The sequence below is a fragment of the Lontra canadensis genome, unplaced genomic scaffold (genome assembly GCF_010015895.1).
Source record: "Lontra canadensis isolate GAN:19392208 unplaced genomic scaffold, GSC_riverotter_1.0 scaffold2, whole genome shotgun sequence".
Taxonomy (NCBI): domain Eukaryota; kingdom Metazoa; phylum Chordata; class Mammalia; order Carnivora; family Mustelidae; genus Lontra; species Lontra canadensis.
Window position 1 is genome coordinate 15,903,529 of NW_022630996.1, and position 22,843 is coordinate 15,926,371.

The 22,843-nt window shown below is 47.2% G+C and overlaps 1 protein-coding gene across 4 annotated transcripts; it reads right to left on the reverse strand.

Annotated features, from left to right (window-relative positions):
- Nucleotides 1-421: 421 nt before the first annotated feature.
- Nucleotides 422-20,016, reverse strand: TSPAN33 (tetraspanin 33). Of its 4 annotated transcripts, none has more exons than XM_032869491.1 (8): nucleotides 19,683-20,016; nucleotides 5,737-5,821; nucleotides 4,954-5,078; nucleotides 4,544-4,618; nucleotides 3,395-3,490; nucleotides 1,988-2,116; nucleotides 1,425-1,586; nucleotides 422-1,213 (listed from the first exon to the last, which is right to left on the reverse strand). In XM_032869491.1, exons 1-8 carry the CDS (start codon nucleotides 19,782-19,784, stop codon nucleotides 1,112-1,114), a joined length of 876 nt encoding a protein of 291 aa, XP_032725382.1. In that variant the 5' UTR covers nucleotides 19,785-20,016; the 3' UTR covers nucleotides 422-1,111. The 4 variants fall into 4 exon arrangements, with proteins under 4 accessions (XP_032725382.1, XP_032725399.1, XP_032725373.1 ...); XM_032869508.1 differs by having other exon boundaries at nucleotides 5,737-5,794; nucleotides 19,683-20,015; XM_032869482.1 differs by having other exon boundaries at nucleotides 4,954-5,081; nucleotides 19,683-20,015.
- Between the last annotated feature and the right edge of the window lie 2,827 nt (nucleotides 20,017-22,843).

A 22,843-nucleotide genomic window follows, 5' to 3' on the forward strand; every position in this document is an offset into this window, starting at 1 on the left:
TGGGGAGCCTCCAGTCCCCACCTGGAAGGAGGGCCCACCCGCTGCGCCCTTCTATGCCTCCCCTTCTAGTTGCCAGAATGGAAAATTCATGGAGTCCAATTTAGCGCAGGTCAACAAACTTTTATTGCCACTTCTGGCTCCCCTGCCTCACAACAAGATCCCTGCTTCTAACACTGTAGAAATACTGAGCTTTGGTGCACGGTAATGGGGGCGGGGAGAGGGATGTTAATCGTGCCTCCTCAGGGTACTGCCAAGGTTAAAGAAACCCCACTTGCTGGAAAGGGAGGACAAGAGGGGAGGAAGTCAAGGACACAAATGGCTCAGTCCCACCTCTGCTGGCTGCAGAGTATAAGGACCGTGGTTCCAAACATTTTAAAAAGGGGTGGAGTGGGGGAGACGGATGAATTTGGCTGCTCTTGTACCCCTTGCCCTTGCTGCCACGTTTCCATGGAAATGAGGGAGGGGCAGGATGTAGTTCCCTTTGACTACCTGGGAGGATGGCAGGGCAGCATTTAGTAAACATACCGCCTTCCACTCCTACCCAGCACATACAACTGTCCCCAGTCGACCCCCAGCTCACTGCCTGTTCCACTCCCTTCCCTTCTGGAGCTGGTATCATACCAACTGGACTCCAGGTAGGGCTGTTAGTGTCCACTCTCCAGCCAGGTCTTGCTGGCAACAGATGGAATCAGATTATGTCCAGGAGGCTCAGTAGCAGCCCTGGTAGGACCACTGGTTGTAGCACCTCAGTGAAAAGCAACACCTAGTACCCCCAAGACTCTGTGCAACTGATGTTTCCCAAACATCTCTGCCCAGACAAAATAAAAAACAAAAACAAAAACCATAAACCCAAATGTGTATGGTTAAAAATAATGCAAAATAACTCTAACAATGCTGAGGGCTAGGATGGAGGAGAGAAGGATGGACAGCCTTCCTAGACTTGAGCCACCTGTGCACCCTGCCTTCTGCTGGGCTGGAGCTGGCTTCTCCCCACTGGGCTGTTGCTGGGGAACTGGAATCCAAATCTCCATTTGGTGCCGAGAGCTCTACCCACTGCTATTGGTTGATGACGCTCGCCTGTCGCCATAGTGAGGACATGCAGGATGGATTCTCAGTACCACGGGTCAGCTCGGTGCTGCTGGTTGTACAACTGTAGCTTGATCTGATCTTTGATCTGATTCACAAGGATCTGGGACAGCAGGATTCCTACCAGCTGGGAGAGGCGAGACGGATTGGGCCCTCAGCAATGAGTGGTATCTTTGTTTTCCCTGAATCAATCTTCCCAGTATGTTTAGCACCATCCCAATCCCCTGCTTCTTAGCAATGTCAGTGCCTGACACCCTAGCTGGTCTCCAGGTGCCCTCCCCAAAACAAAGGAGTCTTTGCGGGGCTGTAGGACCCACGAGTCTTACGGGGTAAGTTACCTGGGGGATGGCCAGGCCCAGGGCTACACCACCAAGAAGGAAGAGGTTGCTGTGTATCCAGTTGACCAGTTTGTCAATACAGCCATTGGTATAGATGACGTTACTAGCCTCCAAGTAGTCAAGGGCCTGCATACCTTGGCCACACATGGTGTTGATCACTGCCTGGGGAAAGAGTTGAAAAGCCAAATGGAACTCCCACTCCCAAACTTTTAATTTCAGGCCCTCGCCAATGGTCTTCCCACCCTTCCTAAATTCCTAAATTGGTGGGGAATATATGTGAAGGATCCTAACTTGGGAGTTGCTAAATGCATGCTTCCTTTCCTCTGGGAGATCTGAGTTCAGTTCTCTTGCTTTAGAGACCTGCACCTTCTGAGTCCCCGTGTGGACCACAGGAGGGAAAAGGAAACAGAGCCATTAGATTGGGGTGAAAAGAAACATCTGGCAGCTGTCCTACAAGATTGATTGGTTAAGCTAGGGAGTGGGGATTCCCCACAGTGGCTACCCTAGTCCGCAAGTAACTGAAATTGCTGCCCAGGAGGAAATGACGTGGGATGTAGGCTCACCTGGTTCGGGGTAGGCAAGCAACAGGAGTAAGGCACAGAGCAGCGCTCACGGCTGGGGTTGTCTTCTGAACAGTTGAAGTACATGTTCTGGGACCAGTCCCTATAGGAAATCCCTCCACAGCAGCTGAACTGCAACAAAACCCACCACAGAGGTTAAGAATCACCCAGTCCTCAGAGCAGCTGAAAGTCCGTGGCCAGCTTCCGTTTATAAATTCAGGTTGTTTTTAAACCTTGAGCCCACATTTCTCAGTGGCCTTTCCCTTTATATGCCTTGTTATGACGACCATAGTTGTATGGTCATCATACAGCATTCAACTAGGAGCTCCTTGAGAGCAGTTTCTGCACAGGATAGAGACTGCAAAAGGGAGTGTTTCAAAAACATTGGCTGAAATAATTAAAGGATTACTGTTAAAAATATTTCTTTGAATACAGAGAAAACAGAAGAGAGTCTTCAATATCATGGGCCCATAATTACTCCTTGAAAGCACGTAGGATCCAAGTAAGTTGCACCAAGGGAAGGGGAACTCCGTACTGATCTCAAAAGCACTTTTATTTAAAATTCAACTTTTGATTCATAGCAGCATGATTCACAATAGCTACACGGTGCAAGTGACCCAAGTGTGCATCAAAAGATGGATGAATTAACAAAACGTGGTAGATACATACAACAGAAGGTTATTCAGCCTTAAAAGAAGGAAACTAACATGTCATACAACATGGATGAAATCTGGAAACATGCTAAGTGAGATAAGCCAGTCACAACAGGACAAAGACTGTACGACTCCACTCATATGAGGTGCCTCGAGTGGTCAAATTGAGACAGAAAAGAGATGGTGGTTGTCGGGAGTTGGGGCAGGGGGAAATGGGGAGTTAGTGGTTAATGGGTAGAGCTTCGTTTGGGGAAGATGAAAAAGTTCTGGAGAGGGATGTGGTGACGGATGTAAACAATGTAAAGGTCCTTGGTGCCACAGATTTATATACTTAAAAAGGTTAAAATGGTAAATTTTATGTTATGTACATTTTGGCACAATTTTAAAAAGTTAACTTTTGAATAGGTAATATTTAAAATATGCCCATTTCCTTATCCCCCCCATAAGTAACCACTTAGAATAGTTTCTACATATCCTTATAGATTCCTTTCGTAAATATGAATACATATTCTTTCCTCTCTCTTTTTTTACACACATGGTAGATTACTATATACACTACTGCTCTGTTCTCTTAAAAGTACTTTTAAAGCACTCTGCTATGTATGGTTTTTTGCCAAACCTCCTTCCAGAATCCATTACCTGGCAGGTAATGAGGAAGCACTTAGGCCTGGAGGGTGAGGTGCGTATTAGGATGGTATTAACTTTTGCCTACAGCCTCTGAGACCACAGATGACCTCCCCCCATTCCTCACCCATACCTTCTTCTGGCCAAAATCAATGAGGTTCTGTAGATCCAAGTCATCTCGGTAGTGCACAATGGCGTTATTGATGATCTCACTCACTTTCCCTCGTGCCTGCCAGAGACATGGGTAGTGAATCAGAACATGGGACTAATCCCTAACCCTTTTCTCTAGTCAGGAATAACAGTAGATAGTGATCATCCTTTTTCATTTAAGTCAGCCTTGAAATCAGAACCAGGTCCTAGGTTGATGGCCAGTTCCAAAGCCCATCCATCCCTGGGCCCTCAGGTACCAGGAGGCAAGAGAACAAACACAGGACCTGCTGCTCCCTCTTCTCAGAGCCACATTTTGAGATAATCCAAGATTTATTTACCTCTGAACACTATTACCACAAAATACTTATTGATGCAAAGCAGAGAATCTAATACAGACATATTTTAGTAGTAAAGTGCTTCTAAAGCTGAGACACTGACCTCTAGTGGACAGAAGAGAATAGCATCTATTTAGACTCCAAACAAATCATTTTAGGATTTTACTAAGCCAGAAGGACTAGGACATTCTGAATGAACTCAGTGGCTCCCCATTTCATAGTTTCCACCATGCTTTCTTCCTTCTTCCTCTGCTACTTTTCTCAAAGTTTGTTGTCTATAGTCCAGTACTATCCCTGGCAATCATTTGCCCTTTGAGAAAGGAAGTTTTGTTCTTAACTAAAAGGACTGTCCCTAAATAGCAGATCACTTCCAGCTATGGTGAGCACTGCTCAAAATCTCGTTTACTTTCCCTCTTCTTTCCTTCTGTTTATCCCAATAAGCAATGTTTAGAGGAAATAAAAGATTCTTCATATTGTCTATGGTCTACTTGATAATTGTGTTTTATCCAATAATTTGCCATTAAAGTTTGCAGATTATTTTAACTTTGTGTTCATAGAATTTGTTTTCCTGTTGGCTTCTGAGACTGTCAGAGGAAAACACCTTATGATCTGGAAATCCTGCTTAAATATGGTGACTTTAAAGGCCATTCGTTCACCCCTAAGGAGAATCTTTCAAAGGCTGATGCCTCTCAGGGGACAGAGCACTGTGGTTAATTAATCAGGCTAAGTATAGGCAGGAACCTTCTCTTCCTCCCTCTGGTTCACACCTGAGGAGGCCCCTTGACCCCCAACATTACCTTGTCTGAGAAGACGAAGCCCAGGACCCCTGCAGCCAGCTGTAGCAGGAACACGATGGTGAGGCAGAGGGAGAACTGTGGGGAGCAGGCAGGAAAAGGAGACAGCTGATTACCATGCTGAGCTCCAGCCCCTCCCCCAGGGCCATGGGGAATACTGGATACTGGGGGGCTGTGGGGCACTTCTCCCAGATGCCCCATGCATGATAAAGGCCTCTGCCTCCACCATGCTGTCTTAAGGGTGACCATCATGTGCTGGGTCATCTGGGCTGAGCTCTATAGTGGGGAGCAGACAGTACAGGCCTTTGGAGAGGGGGACAGAGAAAACTGAAAGGCTGTAGGAATGGCATCAGGAGCCTGGGAGGCATAGGGAGGAGGCCAGGGTCTTTATGGTGGGGACACTGATCACTCACCGTCTGTAGGAGGCAGATATTCTCACGAAGGGATCCAATGCAGCCGCAGAAGGTGAGCAGGAACATGAGAACGCCCACCACAATCAGCAGAATGGCAGGGTCCACTGCCAGGCAAGCCAAGGCTGCTTCTGGAGGAGGGGTTGTCTCTCAGTCTGAGTCTGGGGCTGGCTGAGAGTAATACCCAGGGACAAGGTAGGGGTCTCCCCCAAAACTGTTCTCCTCTGCTGGGGGAATCTCTAGTAGGGTTAGATGACGGTTATAGGGAAGCAGTACTCCCCTCCCATGGGGAGAATAAAAAGGGCCTAGAAGGGTTTGTGACATTTCATTTGAGGAACTAACAAAGTGAGAGCCTTTATTCCCAAGATTAAGAGAGGAGGAACCACTTCCGCTCCAGAAAAGAATTAGAATGGCATTAGGCTCCCAGTTTTGCAGATTCCGTTTCCCGGAGACTTCGTGCAGTAGAACAGGAATGGGGGTTGAGTTACTTCAGGACAGAGAGAGGGAGGGGCTGAGGCCTCTGATTACTCCCTGCTCCCAGAGGCCTACCTCCTTTCCTGGACCCTTTCCAAGCCTAACATGCAGGCACATCCTGGAAGATTCGTGGGAGCTCAGGGAAATCCTGGTGAACCAGCATGGCTGGCCTGATGCCTTGGAGTAGGGGGTTAAGATTGGGCTAGAAGGCAGCTTACATGGGAAAGCATATTAAAGGGCCAGGCTGAAGGAGGCAGAGAAGGAAGGGGCTTGGCAAGAATCTTGGGGAGTTGGAGGGGGCCTATAGCTCACCTGCATGCTTCATCAGCCGAGCATAAACTCCCACGGCCACCATCACCATGGAAATCACCTGCGGACACAGGGAAGGAGGCAGACCCTGAGATTTTGGAAACCAGAGAGCCCCTCGTAAATTACCTTGAGGAAGATGACTTTCCTAGGAGCCAGAGATGAGCATCTCTGTCCCCCCAAGAGATACAGTTGATAGCATCTGTCTGCTTTGTCTCCAAGAAAAGCTTTTACCAAGATAATCTCATTTGATCCCACAACACAGTTATCTTGTGAGCCAGCTCTTTCCCCCATTTTACAGATGAGGAAATTAAGGCAATTCAAGGTTATTAACAGTGGGTAAGAATGTGGGCTTTGGAGCCAGTGAAACCTGGGCCTCTGATAAACAAATCTCTAAGCTTCAGTTTTAGTGTGAAGATGGGATTTTTAAAATAACTACATCTCATAAAACTACTGTGAAATTAGATAACGCATGGAAAGCATTTAACACAATGCCTGACAATAAATATTATCTATCATTACTAATAGTTAACTTGTCCAGGGTTGCAAGTTTTGAATTTGAATTCAACTACATCAAAGGGAAGGGTTTTTGAAAAATTTTTATTTATTTATTTGAAAGAGAGAGTGCATGCGTGCATGCAAGAAAGAGCATGGGGGTGGAGAGGGAGAGGGAAAAGTAGGCTTTGGGTTCATGACCTGAGCCAAAGGCAGATGCCTAACTGAATGAGCCACCTGGGCACCCCCAATGGGCAGGTGTTAAAGCTGAAACAGGCCTGAGTAGATGTAAACTCCCAGGTCTCTAACTCTCTTGGGGGTCAAAATGGTGTCAAATGCAAGAAAGCAAGTGCATCTCAATGTGAACGGATACATGCACGAATGCATGTGTGTAAAATACCAAATTGCCTTGGCAAAGGAGGCTTTGTCTTTGTAAACCTGGATCCCAGCGTGGAGCAAAAGAGTTTAGACGCTTCAAACTTCCCAGCTCCTCCCTGAGAGAACAAACCCCTCAGAGACTACCAGCAATCCCCAAAGGGGCCTTTCCTGCCCCTACTCCCACCCACCCGCCAGGCCTCCAGGAGTGCAGGGCAGCCCAGGGTGCCCATCTCTTGGCCACTCTTTCTTTGTGCCCAGTCCCCAGGCTGGTGCTAAGCAGCAGCTGGCTGTCACCATGGCAATCGCTGGGACCAAGCTCTGGCTGGAGGGAGTTCTCAGCAGCAGGGACTTGACCAACTCAGTGGGGAAGGAGATGGCTGGCTAGACTCCACTGTCCTACAAGACAGAGACCAGCTGGAAAGAGCCATCTTGGGGCTTCGGTGGGAGAAGGGAATAGGTCCCCTAGAGAGGTAATAGGGTCAGAGTAGCCCCTCAGCAGAAAGATATTTTTCCTTTGTGGCCTCTGCCTTCAGGTGCATTTAGCAGTAAATGGAAACCCTTATCTAAAACCATATCTTTCCGGACTCTTCTCTGGCTAGATACACAGCTTTGCCCCCCTCAATCATTTGACACTGCCTCAGACTCAGGACTAGATGTGTTATATGCTGGCCCTTATGCTCTTTGTGCAGGAGAGAGGGAGCAGCTGGCAGAGCTGGGAGTGGGGCTGGGGGTGCCGGCTGGCTTGCTGTCCCCCAGCAAGTGGAGCAAGGAGCAAGGCAGAGTGGGTGGGAGGTGAGGAAACCACACGGCAGAGGTCCCAGCCACCCCAAGGCCTGCAGGCACAGCCCTTTGCCAGAGTGACTGAGCATCTCGGCCTGCCTTTTAAAACTCCTCACAGCCAATTAATGGTTCTGAATATTCTTTTACTGAATCACTGAAAGATATGTATCTGCTCTTTATTTCTCTTTTTTTTTCCCCAGGCTCCTCACTGTTTTTGCAACATGTTAAGTTTCTACCAGGATGTGTAACTTTCCACAGAGATGGTCTCTGATTAAATCCTAACACAGCTAAAACAAGAAAGAGAAAGTAAAGAGATGCCACAGAACACAATGACTTAGTTCCATGTGGAGCCTGTAATTACAGCGGTCGCTCTGTCTTTATCTGTGGTAGGTAGACTAGTGTCCCCCGCAAAAGATGTCCTGTCCTAATTCCTGGAACCTGTGACTATGTCTCCTTCCATGGCCACGGGGGCTGTGCAAATGTGATGAAGGGTCTTGAGACGGGGAGATTATCCTGGAGGGCCTTAGAAGAGGGAGGCAAGAAGGTTTGAGTCAGAGAAGGAGATCGGCATGACAGTGGAAGCAGAGGTTGGAGTGGTGTGGTGCCAGGAGCCAAGGAAGATGGACAGCCTCTGAAGGCAGAGAAAGGCAGGAAATAGGTTCTCTGGAACCTCCAGAAGGGATCAGCCCTGCTGATATTTTAATCTTACCCAGTGAGACCCATCTGGGAATTCTGACCCTCAGAACGTAAGAAAATGAATTTGTGTCCTGGTAAGCTACGAAGCTTGTTGTAAGTTGTTACAGTTCCAAGAGGAAACTAATACACTGTCCAAATTCCGTTCCTCAGCAGCTATGCACAAGGTACTCTGAGGACCGCAGAGATGAGTAAGATACGGTCCCTGCCCTTAAGGACACCTGTATGTTATATGGGAGAGGAACAAGAATATCCAGAGCCTATCCTTCCCAAACTTGGTGTCATTAGAATGGAAGGGAGGACAGGGAGAGAAGAACTTAAAACTGCTGATGCCTCGGCTGTACCCCAAACCACCTATTTCAGAATCTCTGACATTGGAACCCGGGCAACGGAACTTTTGAATGCGTTCCGGGTGATTCCAATGTGCGGCCAAGTTTGAGCACCACAACCCTAAAGCACACTCAGCCAGGGATCTAGAGCGGCAAGTGCAGGTTACATTAAAATCTAGATGAAGACTTTAATATCATCATTAATATTTAATACGATGGCTAATGACACTGCTTACCTGGAGCTCACTAGCTAACGCTAAAATGTGACATTTTTATCACTGATCTGCCTCTTCATCCTGGAGTCACAGCTTCCCCTTTCACACCCCATTCCTGCCCACATCCCCCACCCTGAATTCCTCAAAGCCAGTGCCGTTAATAGCACGGTGCTTTAGAGCTGAATAGAACCTTATAAATGAGCTCAGCCACTCACCTCTTTTTATAGATGAGGCCCAAAGAGCACAGTGATGCCTGACCAAGTGCACATGGGTGCAGAGGAAACATCTGGACTAAACCCAGTCTCCAGTCTCAGTCTGGAGCTCTTTCCACCGTGTCAGGCTTTGCCACAAAATCCTTATAACACCCTGCAATATCGCCAATGACCTCCTTTCATGATGAGGATGGAGATAAAGACACTTCTTAGAATGGCTTTTCATATTCTGGCGAGAATGAAGCCTCACTGGAAATTTTTAAAAAGCCAGACACAGTTTTTAAAATAGCTGAGTCTAGCAAAAGGCATGTTCCCGAAGATTGTCAATCAAATTATATAAAATAACTTGCATGCACCAATGCCTTTATCCTTATAGAAGGTGAGTAATCACCTTATAATGAAAATAGCCATCTCCTGGGCTCCTGGAAAATGGTTCAATCTACGACTGGAGCAGGAGATATACAAGATAGGCCTGGAGTATGTGTCTCATGGTGCCAGAAAGTAAGGAAATGCTCAAAAACGAACACACACACACACACCCCCCACACTGACATGGGTATGCCAAAGGGACATCGAAATGAGGAAGTATGAAATTATTACCCCAAACATAAAATAAATACCCATGAGTCCATACAGATAAAAAGGACTTAAAATTTTTTTAAAAGGACTTAAATAAATAAGCGAGGGAGAAAAGACAAATTTCCTATGCAGAAGAATTCCAAATAATTTGTGTGTAGATGCTGTACTCTGGTATAGATGCTGCACTCTCGAGGGGGTGAAGCCCAACTCCCCACTCCCCTGTATGAGCTGCCCCCTTGGTGACTCCTTTCCAAAGAGCACAGGATGGAAGAGAGGGGAAAAGACTAACTTTGCGGGTGGAGACACCTGGCAAACACTGCCTCCGCTGGGTGAGGTCAACACCAGCAGAAGTAAATCACAGGTGTGTGATATGATGCGATGAAAATGACACTTCACTCCTGTGGTTTTCCTCCTGAAAACGCATAACCCCAATATAACCGTGAGAAAAACACCAGGCAAGTTCCAACACAGGGACATTCTACAAAATAACTGACCAGTACACCTCCAAACTGTCAAAGTCATGAAAACCGAGGAAATTCTTTTCTTTCTTTTCTTCTTTTTGGAGGGGGGAGGGGCAGAGAGACAATCTCATGAACAGAGCAAGCCCAACGCAGGGCTCCGTCCCACAACCCTGAGATCACAACCTGAGCTGAAATCAAGCGGCGGACACTTAACTGACTAAGCCACCCAGGCACCCCCAAAACCAAGGAAATTCTGAGAAACTGTCACAGCCAACAAAAACCTAAAGAGACAGGACAACTAAATGAAATTTTGTATCCCGGATAGCCTCCTGGAACACAAAATGGGTGTTACCTGAAAACTGAGATCTGAGGGGCACCTGGGTGGCTCAGTGGGTTAAGCCTCTGCCTTTGGCTCAGGTCATGATCTCAGGGTCCTGGGATCGAGCCCCGCATCGGGCTCTCTGCTTGGCGGGGAACCTGCTTCCCCCTCTCTCTGCCTGCCTCTCTGCCTGCTTGTGATCTCTGTCAAATAAATAAATAAAATCTTAAAAAAAAAAAACAACCCTGAGATCTGAATAAAGCACAGACCTCAGTGATAATGACAATACCATTAATTGTCATGAATGTGTACTCATGCACGCATGTTATCATACTCACGTCCGATATCAAGAGAAACTGGATGTAGTGTATATGGTAACTCTCTGTATCATCTTCTCAATCTTTCTGTAAAACTAAATCTGTTCTAAAAAATGAAATCTAGGGATGCATGGGTGGCTCAGTTGGTTAAGCATCTGCCTTCGGCTCAGGTCATGATCCCAGCTTCCTGGGATTGAGTCCCACATGGGGCTCCTTGCCAGCAGGGAGCCTGCTTCTCCCTCTGCCTTTGCCTCTGCTTGCCACTCTGTCTGCCTGTGCTCTCTCTCTCTCTGACAAATAAATAAATAAAATCTTTTAAAAAATGGAATCTATTTAAATACAGCCATTCCCAATTTGTTAGGTGTTAATTGGTTAGTAAATCCACATTTTTTAATATCAGATTTTCCTAAACTGGGATTTACTTGTAAGCAATTTCACAAACTTTAATCAGGAGGGGTTTGTCCTTACAACAAAGGGTAAGGCAATGGATCTTAAAACTGTTCAGGGGTGAGAGCACCATGAATCTACAATTCTCTATTTGTATAACCTGTACAATTTTGAAATACTGAATTCTTTTCTGAAACTTTAATATGCTATCACTGCTATCTAATTTACAGTCCATATTACCTTTCCCCAATTCTCCCAATAACGTCCTTTATAACTGTTTTTTTTTTTTACTTTATTTATTCATTTGACAGAGATCACAAGTAGGCAGAGAGGCAGGCAGAGAGAGAGGGGGAAGCAGGCTCCCCGCTGAGCAGAAAGCCCCGATGCAGAGCTTGATTCCAGGACCCTGAGATCATGACCTGAGCCAAAGGCAGAGGCTTAACCCACTGAGCCACCCAGGCGCCCCTATAACTGTTTTTTTTTTTCTTTTTTTCTGATCTAGGATCCCATAAAAGATCATGAATTTAGTGATCTTTAGCGATCAAGTCTCCTTTGGCCTGGAAGAGTTTTGCAGTTTTTTCTTTTCTTTGTTTTTGGTCTCAAGACACTGACTTTTAAAAAACTGTGGTAAGGGACACCTGGGTGGCTCAGTGGGTTAAGCGTCTGCCTTCAGCTCAGGTCATGATCTCAGGGTCCTGGGAATGAGCCTCACATTGGTCTCCCTCCTCAGCGAGGAGTCTGCTTCTCCCTCTGTCTCTCCCCCTGCTCATGCTTTCTCTCTCTCCCTCTCTGTCAAATAAATAAAATCTTTAAAAATAAATTAAAAATTGTGGTAAAATATATATATGAAAAAAATTAACCATTTTACAGTTCAGCAGCCTTAAGTACATTCACGTTGCTGTGTGAGCATCCCTGCTATCATGTTCCAGGATGTTTTCATCACCCCAAATGGAAACTTCTAACCCATGAAACAGTCACTCCCCCATTCCCTCCACACCTCCAACCCCGGACAACCACAAGTCAGCTTTCTAGTCCTATGGTTCTGTCTATTCTGCACATCGCCTATAAATACGGCTCTTTGTGGCCGGTTTCTTTCACTGAGTATAATGTTTTCAAGGTTCAACCATGCTGTGGCGTGTATCAGTACTTCATTACTTTTTATGGCCTAATAATATTTCATTGCATGGATATAACCCAATTTGTGTATCCATTCATCCACGGATGGACATTTGAATTGTTCCCAACTTTTGGCGACTAGAAATAGTACTGCTGTGAACGATGGTGTACAGGTTTTTGTTTAAATACCTATTTTCTTTTTTTTTATTTTTTAAGGATTTTATTTATTTATTTTACAGAGAGAGAGCACAAGCAGGGGGAGCAGCAGAAGGAGAGTGAGAAGCAGACTCTCTGCTGAGCAGGGAGCCAGATATAGGGCCCAATCCCAGGAACCCAGGATCATGACCTGAGTGGAAGGCAGACGCCCGACCAACTGAGTCACCCAGGTGCACCTGAATACTTTTTTTTTTTTTTAAAGATTTTATTTATTTATTTGACAGAGAGATCACAAGTAGGCAGAGAGGCTGGCAGAGAGAAAGGGGGAAGCAGGCTCCTTGCTCAGCAGAGAGCCCGATACGGGGCTCGATCCCAGGACCCTGAGACCATGACCTTAGCCGAAGACAGAGACTTAACCCACTGAGCCAGCCAGGCACCCCTGAATACAAATTTTCAACTCTCTTGGATATATACCCAGGAGCAGAACTGCCAGGTCATATGGCAATTCTATGTTTAACTTTTTTTTTAATCTTTTTTTTTAAGATTTAATTTATTTATTTGACAGAGAGAGATCACAAGTAGGCAGAGAGGTAGGCAGAGAGAGAGAGAGGGAAGCAGGCTCCCCGCTGAGCAGAGAGCCCGATGCGGGACTCGATTCCAGGGCCCTGAGATCATGACCTGAGCTGAAGGCAGCGGCTTAACCACTGAGCCACCCAGGCACCCTATGTTTAATTTTTTGAGGAGTTACTGGGCTCTTTCCCCCTATTGGCTGCATGATTTCACATTCTCACCAGCAAAGCACCAGGGTTCCAATTTCTCCATGTCCTTGTCAATACTTGTTCTGACATATTTTTGACAATGGCTTTTTTTTTTTTTTTTTTGGAAGCTCATGATGCCCAGTGTGGGGCTGGAGCTCATGACCCCAAGATCAAGAGTTGCATGCTCTACCGACTGAACAAGCCAGGTCCCCCAACACTGGCATTTTTTATAAGCCCAGGCCAGTTATTTTGCAGAATATCCCTCAGTTTGAATTTATCTGATGGTTTCTTCACAATTAGATTCATGTGACACAATTTTTTTTCAGGTGACACATTTTTTACAGAAATCTTACACAGGTAATGTTGTGTCCTTCTCAAAGTGTCAGGTGAGGAAGAACAATGTATTAATTTCTATTGTAGAAATAAGGAACAATTTACTAAGCAATGACAAGGCTGTTAAGCATATGTCTCTACATCTCATAAAACAATAAGACAGGCGCTACTCTAAATAGTTTCCTGGTTTTCCATAATATTTGGTTGCTCCTTGTCCTCTTCCCTTTGTCTTCTGCTAGCTCTTGCTGGCAGATAAGCAGCCACAGATACTAATGTTCATGGGAGAAAATAGAAAATGAAGATTATTCTCTCCATTATTTGACTTTGTTTCTTGCAAACTGCAGAAAGACAACCATGATTTGGTGATACAAGAAAAACCCTATTCTAGCCCCTGGAACACTCACAGCTTCAGGGATATTATAATGCACGAAGGGAAGAAAGGTTATAAGGTGCCAAGATGAAACTCTGAATAAGAGTTCTCCTGGCGGGACGCCTGGGTGGCTCAGTGGGTTGAGCCTCTGCCTTCGGTTCGGGTCATGATCTCAGGGTCCTGGGATCGAATCCCACATCGCGCTCTCTGCTCGGTGGGGAGCCTGCTTCCTCCTCTCTCTCTGCCTACTTGTGATTTCTCTCTCTGTGTGTCGAATAAATAAAAATCTTAAAAAAAAAAAAAAAAGAGTTCTCCTGGCTTTCGTACCCAAATGCTATTAATTACAGGCAAATTAGCTCTTGGAGTCCACTTGGATTGTACCTTAAGACCAAGGTGGTATGACAAGCCCTGACAAGTGACAGAAGGCCCTTGGAGACACAGTGGGGTCTCTGTTCCCATGATAGATAGGAAATGTCTCTGTGAACTATAAAATATATAAAGGCATCATTCATTATCACCTCTCTCTGGCTAACAGTAGAAATATGAGCAAAGGGGGTTTGAGGCTGAAGGAAGTCAGGCCCAAGTTTAGCTAGCCCTCACCTAGACTCAAACCTCAGCTACTTACAACTTGTCAGAAGAAGCACTCATCCTAGCTCTCCAAGATCATCCCTAACGGGTGAGCTCTAGGAGCTCTTTCTAGCAACAGCAATAGCTACCCTTTGTTGAGTGCTAAGGGTCAGGCACTGGGCTAGACCCTTTATATCAACTCTTTCCTTGAATTCTGACCACAGTCCCAAGAGGGTGTTAGCATCTTCATTTTACAGAACTGATGTTGGGAGAATTCAAGTAACTCTCCCCAGCTCCCTTAGGGAGTGAGCAACTAAATGGGACAGGAACCTAAGTGTTCCTGTCCCCCGAGCCGGAGCTGTGTGACCTGGGCCCCATGGCTGCCTTCCTCTCCCTGACTCATGGCAAATCCAGGGCACGTGCATTCCCCTGGGGCACCACGTGAGGAGGGAAAAAGCTGCCTGCAGTCCTCCTGGGCGAGCAGCTGGTAATCTCCAAACTGGGTGGGGCTCTGGCCAGGGGAAGAGTCAGAGAGCACCAAGACGTGATAGGGCCAGCAGGGCCCAGAGGAAAGTCCCCGGAACAGCACCTTGAAAGGGGAAGACACGGCATCACCACACAGGGCCCACCAGCCCCTGAGAGAAAGCTTTGGCCATGTCTGTCTCCACATTCTAGAGTCCAGTCCACATCTAGTGGGGGCATCTGTCTCAAAGTCCTCTCCTCTTCTTGGAATCGCTTCCCCTTTTCTTTTGAAGGTGATGGTGGGAGACAGCTGGGGATAGAGTGGGAACCAAAACCTTGCTCTTACCCAGAGGGACATGAGGAAGGAGGGGTCTGTACCTCTGGTTTCTCTGTCCTCTCTGTCCTTATTTCTGGATAAGCCTGCTCAACCTAAAGCAGGGCCTCCTCTCTCCCTGCCCGGGCTCTGCATGCCCTGTCCTCATTGGCCATCCCAGCACCATTGTTCCTGGGTTTCTCAGGTGGCAACCATCTGTTTGAAACTAGCTCTTGGCTTTCTCCCTCTGGATTGGATGCCCTGCTGGAGTGGGGGAATCCACAGAACTCTTTCCTTTCCAGTGTCTGGAGCCAACCATTCAGCTTCTCTTTAGCCATGGCTGATCTTGGTTTCCCAAGGTTATACATGAGAGACAGAGGTCCGTAAAGGCTCATGGGAGTATAAACACTCAAACTATGGTCCTGGAGGTCCCAGCCTGACCCTGCTATCAAGACTCTGAGAAGTGTTACATGTTTTCTTTAATTCTTTTAAAGGCTTCTTGAAGTTTATGATTTTCTACTGGGTACAAGGCAAACAGAGCTGTTGAGATAAGAAAGCACATGAGTGACTTGACAGCATAGGATACGCATCTTGTCTTAATTTTTAATGTTTTTTTTTCATTTTTTTAATGTTTTGTTTGTTTTTAATGTTTTGTTTTGTTTTTTTAATTAAAAGAACGTGACTACATCACTTATTACAACCTGCCTGGTCTACAGGGAAAGTAGGAGACCTGGGGTGGGGGAGGGAGGTCTGCCTTCTAAGGTACTTAGGTATGCGTGTGCACACGCCCGTACACTGGGGGTTATGCTGGGTGGTAGAAAGGGCCTCTGCTACTAGGAAGGGTTTTTGCCAGGCTTAATGCTGGTCATTTCCCTATGGCTCCTGAGCCAGATGGCCACAGATGGTGCTGCAGGTGGTCTGGGGCATTCTCACTGCCCTTGTGGACTCCAGTAGTCCTGGAGGGGAGAGTGAGTTTCTTAAAGAAGATTCCTAACTAGAGGTCTGGATTGGTCTAGGAAAGATCAGGACAGGTGTCCATGTGCGTTGCAGTGGGAGTGAAAAAATCTGGGTGCTGTAGGTAGTAATTATGCACAACCCTGAGGGAGATGCTGAGGAGTATGGCTGACCTGGCTTGAGGGAGGGGTGCTAGGCCACAGGACCCAGTGCAGAGGAGAACACAGTCGGATCCCTCTACCCCACCAAGGATGCTCAAGGACTTCTGGTGGTACTGCATCTTGAGAGACTATTGTCTGTAAAAGAGGGCGGAGGGGCATTACACCCTCACCCGGCATGGGCTGCTCCATCATTTGCCATTCAATAAACATTCAGTAAATACCCACCCTGCCAAACTCAGATGGGCCCTGAGAAGCAAGAAGTGAATAAGGCAGCATACCCTACCCTCGGGGGCCTGAAGTCTGGAAGAGGAGACATAAATAAACACATCATTGCAGCAGAGGTAGGGGATGAGGCAATTGAGGTATACAGAAGGTGCCATGGGAGCCCTGAGGCATGGCCACCAAGGAAGTCTGGGCTGAGTCACAGGGACTGGAGGTCTGAGTGCAGCCTGACTCGAAACCACCGCAACTGCTGCCCTGGGTGGAAAAAGGACCAGCAAGGAGGGAGAGGCCCGCTATGGGCAGCACTGATAATGTCCCCGCCAGTGTGTGCCCGAGGCTGATAAGGCACGTACCGTGGCACTGGTCTTGCCTCTGCACAGAGCTGTCCAGCACAGGGAGGGGAGGAAAGTCAGCCACTTCTTAACTGAAAGATTGTAATACAACTTTTGGGATCTTGGGGCAATTACTCTGGGTCATGGGATCCCAACAATCAGTCATCCAGCAGCATGATTCTGGGGAGAAAACCTAGGCAAAAGGAGAAGTGAGATTTGAAACATGAACAGGAGGAATGGGTCCTACTCCCAAAGATGCCGGCAGCCTTCTGAGTCAGACTAAACAATCCAAGGGTCGGGGCTGTGAGAGCCGCAGCAGGGATAGCCAGTGTCATACCAGCACTGAGTGTGACCCCAGACAATACTGGCTACCTTCCGAGTGTGTTCCAGCACAAACACACCCATCCACAGCTCCTCCAGGCGCTGGCCAGAACAGGCACTCTGCCTGGAAAGGGAGAGGGCCAACATGGGAGCCTCCTAGGCAGAAGAGGGGAATTGGATTAGGATGGCCAGAGCCTACAAAGAAGAAAGCACAGGAACCAGTCCCTGAAGGGTGGTAGGAAGAAAGAGGACTGCTGAGCTGGGGAAGCAGCCCTTCATCTCCAGCTGCATTTGTGTGGAATGTAGTTCTGTGTCTCTGGGCCTGGGGGAGAGGTAACACTCAGTCACACCCAAAAAGTACTGGCCTCTGGGAAGGTCAATGTCCCAGGGACACTGGGACACAGAAAGATGCATCCTTAGATCCAGTCCCAGGTCTTGAAGAAAAACAGTTCCCCAAAGTGATGCATTCATCTTTAAATAGTTCACAGAGGCAGAAAATTTTTCTCCTTTCGAGCAGAAAGATTAAGGACAGAGAGACAGATATATTGGCTTAGGGTCACACAGTAAGTTGATGCCAGAAAGGAACTGGGCCTCTTGTCCTTCATTGTGCTATTTCTAGAGCTTCTGACTTTTTATGAGTCTAAAGTAGGGCTAAGAAGGGGCTCTTCTCTAATTTGGGAAGGTGCCAGCTTAGTTAGCCAGGTCCTCTGACCCTGAATGAATCATTTTTACCAAGGTAAATGGGTCTATGGAGCCACACTCTTTCCCTGACTGCAACCTCCCAAAGCCATTTGTCTGGTAAAAGGGGGGTGGGGGTGGGGAATAGGGTGGGGGAATCTAAGAAAATGACCATGAACGCAAGTGTAACAGATGTATCCAGCTGTTGTCACTGGGGAACACAGATAAGGGTGAATTGCCAAGGGCTCAAAGAGGAAGCGGTCTCAGCTGACAGAGAAACTCAGAATGAGGATCTGAGGTCCCTGGGATGCTAATGCTGGCTCTGAGGATGGTATGTCATCCCCAAAAATGGCATGTTCCTGGCCTGGAACATTCAGTGAGCATGGAGGAGGGCTCACGGGGACTTGCCCTTAGGCGGGGAGTTTCCCTTAGAACATCCCCCAGCCCCGGCAGAGCGGTGGTGGGTTTTTGTCTGTTCTTCCCTAACCTCCGGCTGAGGCAGACCCTAGACCATGGGAAGTTGGGTTAACTAGGAATACTAAAGGCCCAGCTACAGTAGCAGTCATCTGGGCCCCGGACTTCCCCTAGAGGCACTGTACCTCAGTAGAAAAACCACCAGATCAAACTTATTAACCAGCTGTCAGATGTTGGATAATTAACATCTCTGTGCTTTAGTTTTCTCATATATAAAATGTGGGTGCTGGACAGGATATCTCCTAGATTTTTTTTTCCCAGTTCTAAAACTGAGAATTTGTTAGGAACTCAAACTTCATTTTTTTCCCAGTACAATGGCTGAGCTCTTACCACCACCCTCTGGGGTTCCTCTCATTTGTCCCAACAGGCTAGCACTTATGTACTTTGTGTCTGTTCTTCAAACCACCGCCCCTGTGAACCTTTCCAGCAACTGGCTTAGATGCTTGGTCTGCTCCCTCTCCTAGGAAACATATTTTAGACTCAAGCTTTCTCCCTCCTGCAAGTCTGAACTTTTGGTCTCAGGCTGAAATGGACAGGGATAATGGGCACCTACAGCAGCCGCTCTGGCATGGCTGGAGCTGGAAGAGAAAGGGGGATGGGAGAAGGACTTCTCTATGTTCTCAAACCCAGAGGAGCTCAGGAACTCTACAGACATGAAACAGGATTGAGCTAGCATTTCATGATCTGCTCCAGCTGGATTCCCGGCTCCAGCAGAGTGTTTCTGCCATTCCTGATCATACTGGGTTTGATTTTATGGAGGAGGGAACTAGGGCCTACAGAGACGAACGTCAAGTCAACAACTACACGTTGGAGACGAGAATCCAGATGGGCCCAGTCCAATATTTTTTCCACTTTTCCACACTAATTGTAAGATTCTGAAAGGACTACTGGCCTTTAACAGGGTCCAGTTAAAAGAAGCTGAAGACTATCAGGCTCCAGAGGATGGAGTCTGGTCCTGAGAAAGGTGGGGCAAAGTTTGGGACAGTGCTGGGAAAGACATCCACATCTGGAGGCCATTCCTGCCCCTTCTCAGCCTTTGGGAAGAGGGGGGCACCAGAGGCCTCCAAAAGGAAAAGATGAAGCCCTTTAACCTATCCTCTCTGAGGTAAGGGGGAGGGAAGGTCTGGGTTTTCCCCCCTTCCTCTTTTTTTCTTTGCTGCTCAGCCTCCCAGCCCCCAGGCCTGAAAGTCCCCCAAACATGAATGTACCATTGGATCTGCTTTGAGCCAACAGGAAAACCCGCTTCTCCTGCGAAAACCCATTATTTTGGCCTGTCACAGATCCTCATCAAACGACCAGAGGATACCCGTTAAGTCTTTACTGAATCTCTTGCATTATCCTCCCCCTCTCCCCACCCCCAACATCCCCTCCAGACGCGGTGCCAGTATGGTGTCCCTCCCCAGGATAAATTACCCCAAAGTGTCATCAGCCCAGAAAACTAAGCAGTGGCGTTCACGACGCTCGCCTTTAACCTGGCATCCCGGGACGACCCTCCTCGGCCGTGGACAGCTCACTGCACCTTCGAGGGGTGCCCTGCAGCCCAGGTGCCCCCAAGACCCCCACGACTCACCCAGAAGAGCATGTTGAAGAAGAAGAGCAGGTATTTCACCAGCGGGCTGACGAAGGTGAACTCCTCCCCATAGCCGGCCGGCGCCCCGGGTCTCCGGGCCATGGTCCCGCCGCCGTCCCCCCGGGGGCCTATCTCCCCGCGGCGGCCGGCCCACCTGCGCGCCCTGCGCCCCGGGGCATGAGCCGCGCCACCGCGGGAGCCTGGGAGGCGGGGGAGCTGCGCCGCGGTGGGAAATGCCCGAGCCGTGCGTCCGGGAGGAGCGCCGCCGCCGGGAGTCGCGGGAGCGGCGGCTGGCAGCGTGAGCGGCGGAGACTCCGCGGCGGCGGGAGGACCAGCCTGGCCCGCCAGGCTCCCAGGAAACCGAGCCCGCCCCTGGCCGCCCATTGGCGCAGCCGCCGAAGACTGACTTCTCATTGGTCGGTCGCTGATGTCACTAAGCGTCCCGCCATCCCTCTCCTCCGAAAGGCGGGGGAGACACCTGTTCTGTGAGGGACAACTTGTTAAAGGGTCAGTGGTTCTGCCGCCTCCCCCGAGAAGGGAAGCATCCAGGCAGCAGCTGCTCAAGGGAAAGGGGATGAGATGGAATGCACACTGCATTACACACCCATGTCCTCTACCCTGTTGCTGTACACACCTGCAAACACACATGCCTTAAAATCAACAAGTACGTACGTCGTGTGTTCAGCAATGCGCCCAAAGCTGTGGGAATACAAAAGAAGAGAGAGAATCCCCGGGGAGAGGACAATAAAATCAAGGAGACAAAACTAACCTACATGTAACAACTAGAAGATATTTAAGAGTAACGGCAATCCGGTTTAGAAACTATATATTTTAAATGCTTATTTCAGAAGCTCTGGAACCCACTAGTGGAAATTTGGAAGCATCACCAGCAATCCTGCCATCTCAGTTCATTACGGTTTCAACCCCCCTCCCCGCCCCCTTCCTATTTCCGTAGAATCTTGGTCTATGGACAGACACTGTTCTTAACGTGTTGATCTGACACAAACAGGTTGAGTGCAGTGTAGTAGTGGGCATTGTGCTGGCTAACATAAGTAATACGAACAAGAATGCTATTAATTGAATATTTGTACCCTCCCCCCATTCATATTCCTAACCACCTCCTCCCCACGTGATGGTATCAGGAAAAGAGGCCTTTGGGAGGTGCTTAGGTCATGAGAATGGAGTCCTCATGAATGGGATTAGTGTCCTTATAAAAGAGACCCTAAAAGAGACCCCAAAAGAGACCCCAGAGAGCTTCCTCACGCCTTCCACCATGAGAGGACAGGGAAAAGACAGCTGCCCAAGAACCAGGAAATGGCTCTCACCAGACAGGAGCCTTGATCTCGGACTTACCCTGCAACCAGCATTGTGAGAAATAAGTTTCTGCTGTTCATAAGCTACCCAAGCTGCGGTATTTTTGTTATAGCAGCTTAAATAGACTAAGGAAGATTCCACCCTTAGTTACAAGACCCTGGGCAAGCTACTTGATGTCCCTGAGCCTCAGTTTCTTCAATGTTAAATGGGAAAGTCCTGTCCTACAATGTTGATGTGCAGATTAAACAAGATAATGCATGCAAATCACTTAGCATAGGCTGGCACATTGAAGGGTTCACTCAAGGCAATATTTTGTTTGAGCAGAATTTAGAATCCAGTAGGGAACTACGATAACGACACAAATAACTACAGCACATTTATTTGGTGGACAGTTAGTGAAGATATCATAGAAAGTGAAATCAGAGGAGGAAAAGACTTAAGATAGAAGAGATGAAAGGGAAGAGTAATCTAGGTGGACAAAAGGGTGAGCCAGAGACTGGAAGTGTAAAAACACACTGTGTGTTTATTGAAAAATAACCAGACTGGTTTGGCTAGAGCATTGGATAAGCTTAGTATAGCAGTAGAAGATAACATGGACTGATGCCAATACATGTTAAATTAAGTTAAAAATCATTGGAAGGGCTTGAATGCCAGATTGGGGAGTTGGTGCTTCATTGGTTTTGAAATAAAAGGTTGGGTTTTTAAAAAGATTTTATTTTTTATTTTTTTTAAAGATTTTATTTATTTATTTGAGAGCAAGACAGTGAGAGAGAACATGAGCGAGGAGAAGGTCAGAGGGAAAAGCAGACTCCCCATGGAGCTGGGAGCCCGATGTGGGACTCGATCCCGGGCCTCCAGGATCATGACCTGAGCTGAAGGCAGTCGTCCAACCAACTGAGCCACCCAGGCGTCCCAAGATTTTATTTTTTGAGGCACCTGGGTGGCTCAGTGGGATAAAGCCTCTGCCTTTGGCTCAGCTCATGATCCCAGGATCCTGGGATCCAGCCCCACCCACACCAGGCTCTCTGCTCAGCAGGGAGCCTGCTTCCTCCTCTGCCTGCCTCTCTGCCTACTTGTGATCTCTGTCTGTCAAATAAATAAATAAATAAATAATTTTTTTAAAAAGATTTTATTTTTAAGTAATCTCTACACCCAATGTGGGGTTTGAACTTACAATCCTGAGATCAAGAGTCACATGCTCTACAGAATGAGCCAGACTAGCATCCCCAGAAATAAGTTTTGAAGAAGGAATGATGTAAGATCTGTTTTTTGTTCTTTGTATTTTGTTTTCATTTAGAGTGGGAAAGAGGCTGCAGAGAGGAAGGTTTGTTAGGAGACCATTATTAATGGTCTAGATAATTAGATATATATGTGTATCTATCTATCTATCTATCTATCTATATATAATATATATGTGAATATTACTCAGCTAACAAAAAGGATGAAATCTTGCCATTTGCAATAACATGGATGGAGCTAGAGTATATTATGCTAAGCTAAATAAGTGAGAGAAAGACAAATACCATGTGATTCTACCCATATGTAGAATTTAAGAAGCAAAACAGATGAACATATGGGAGGGAGAAAAGGAGATAGAAAGAAACAAACCATAGGAGACTCTTAATAAGAGAACAAACTGAAGGTTGATGGAGGGAAGTGGGTGGGTGATGGTCTAGATGGGTGATGGGTATTAAGGACATTTGTTTTGATGTGGGCTGGTTGTTGTATGTAAGTGATGAACCACTGAATTCTACTCCTGAAACAGATATTGCATTCTAAGTTAACTAATTACAATTTAAATAAAAGTTTGGGGGAAAAAAAAGAATCAATGGGATGACCCACTGTCC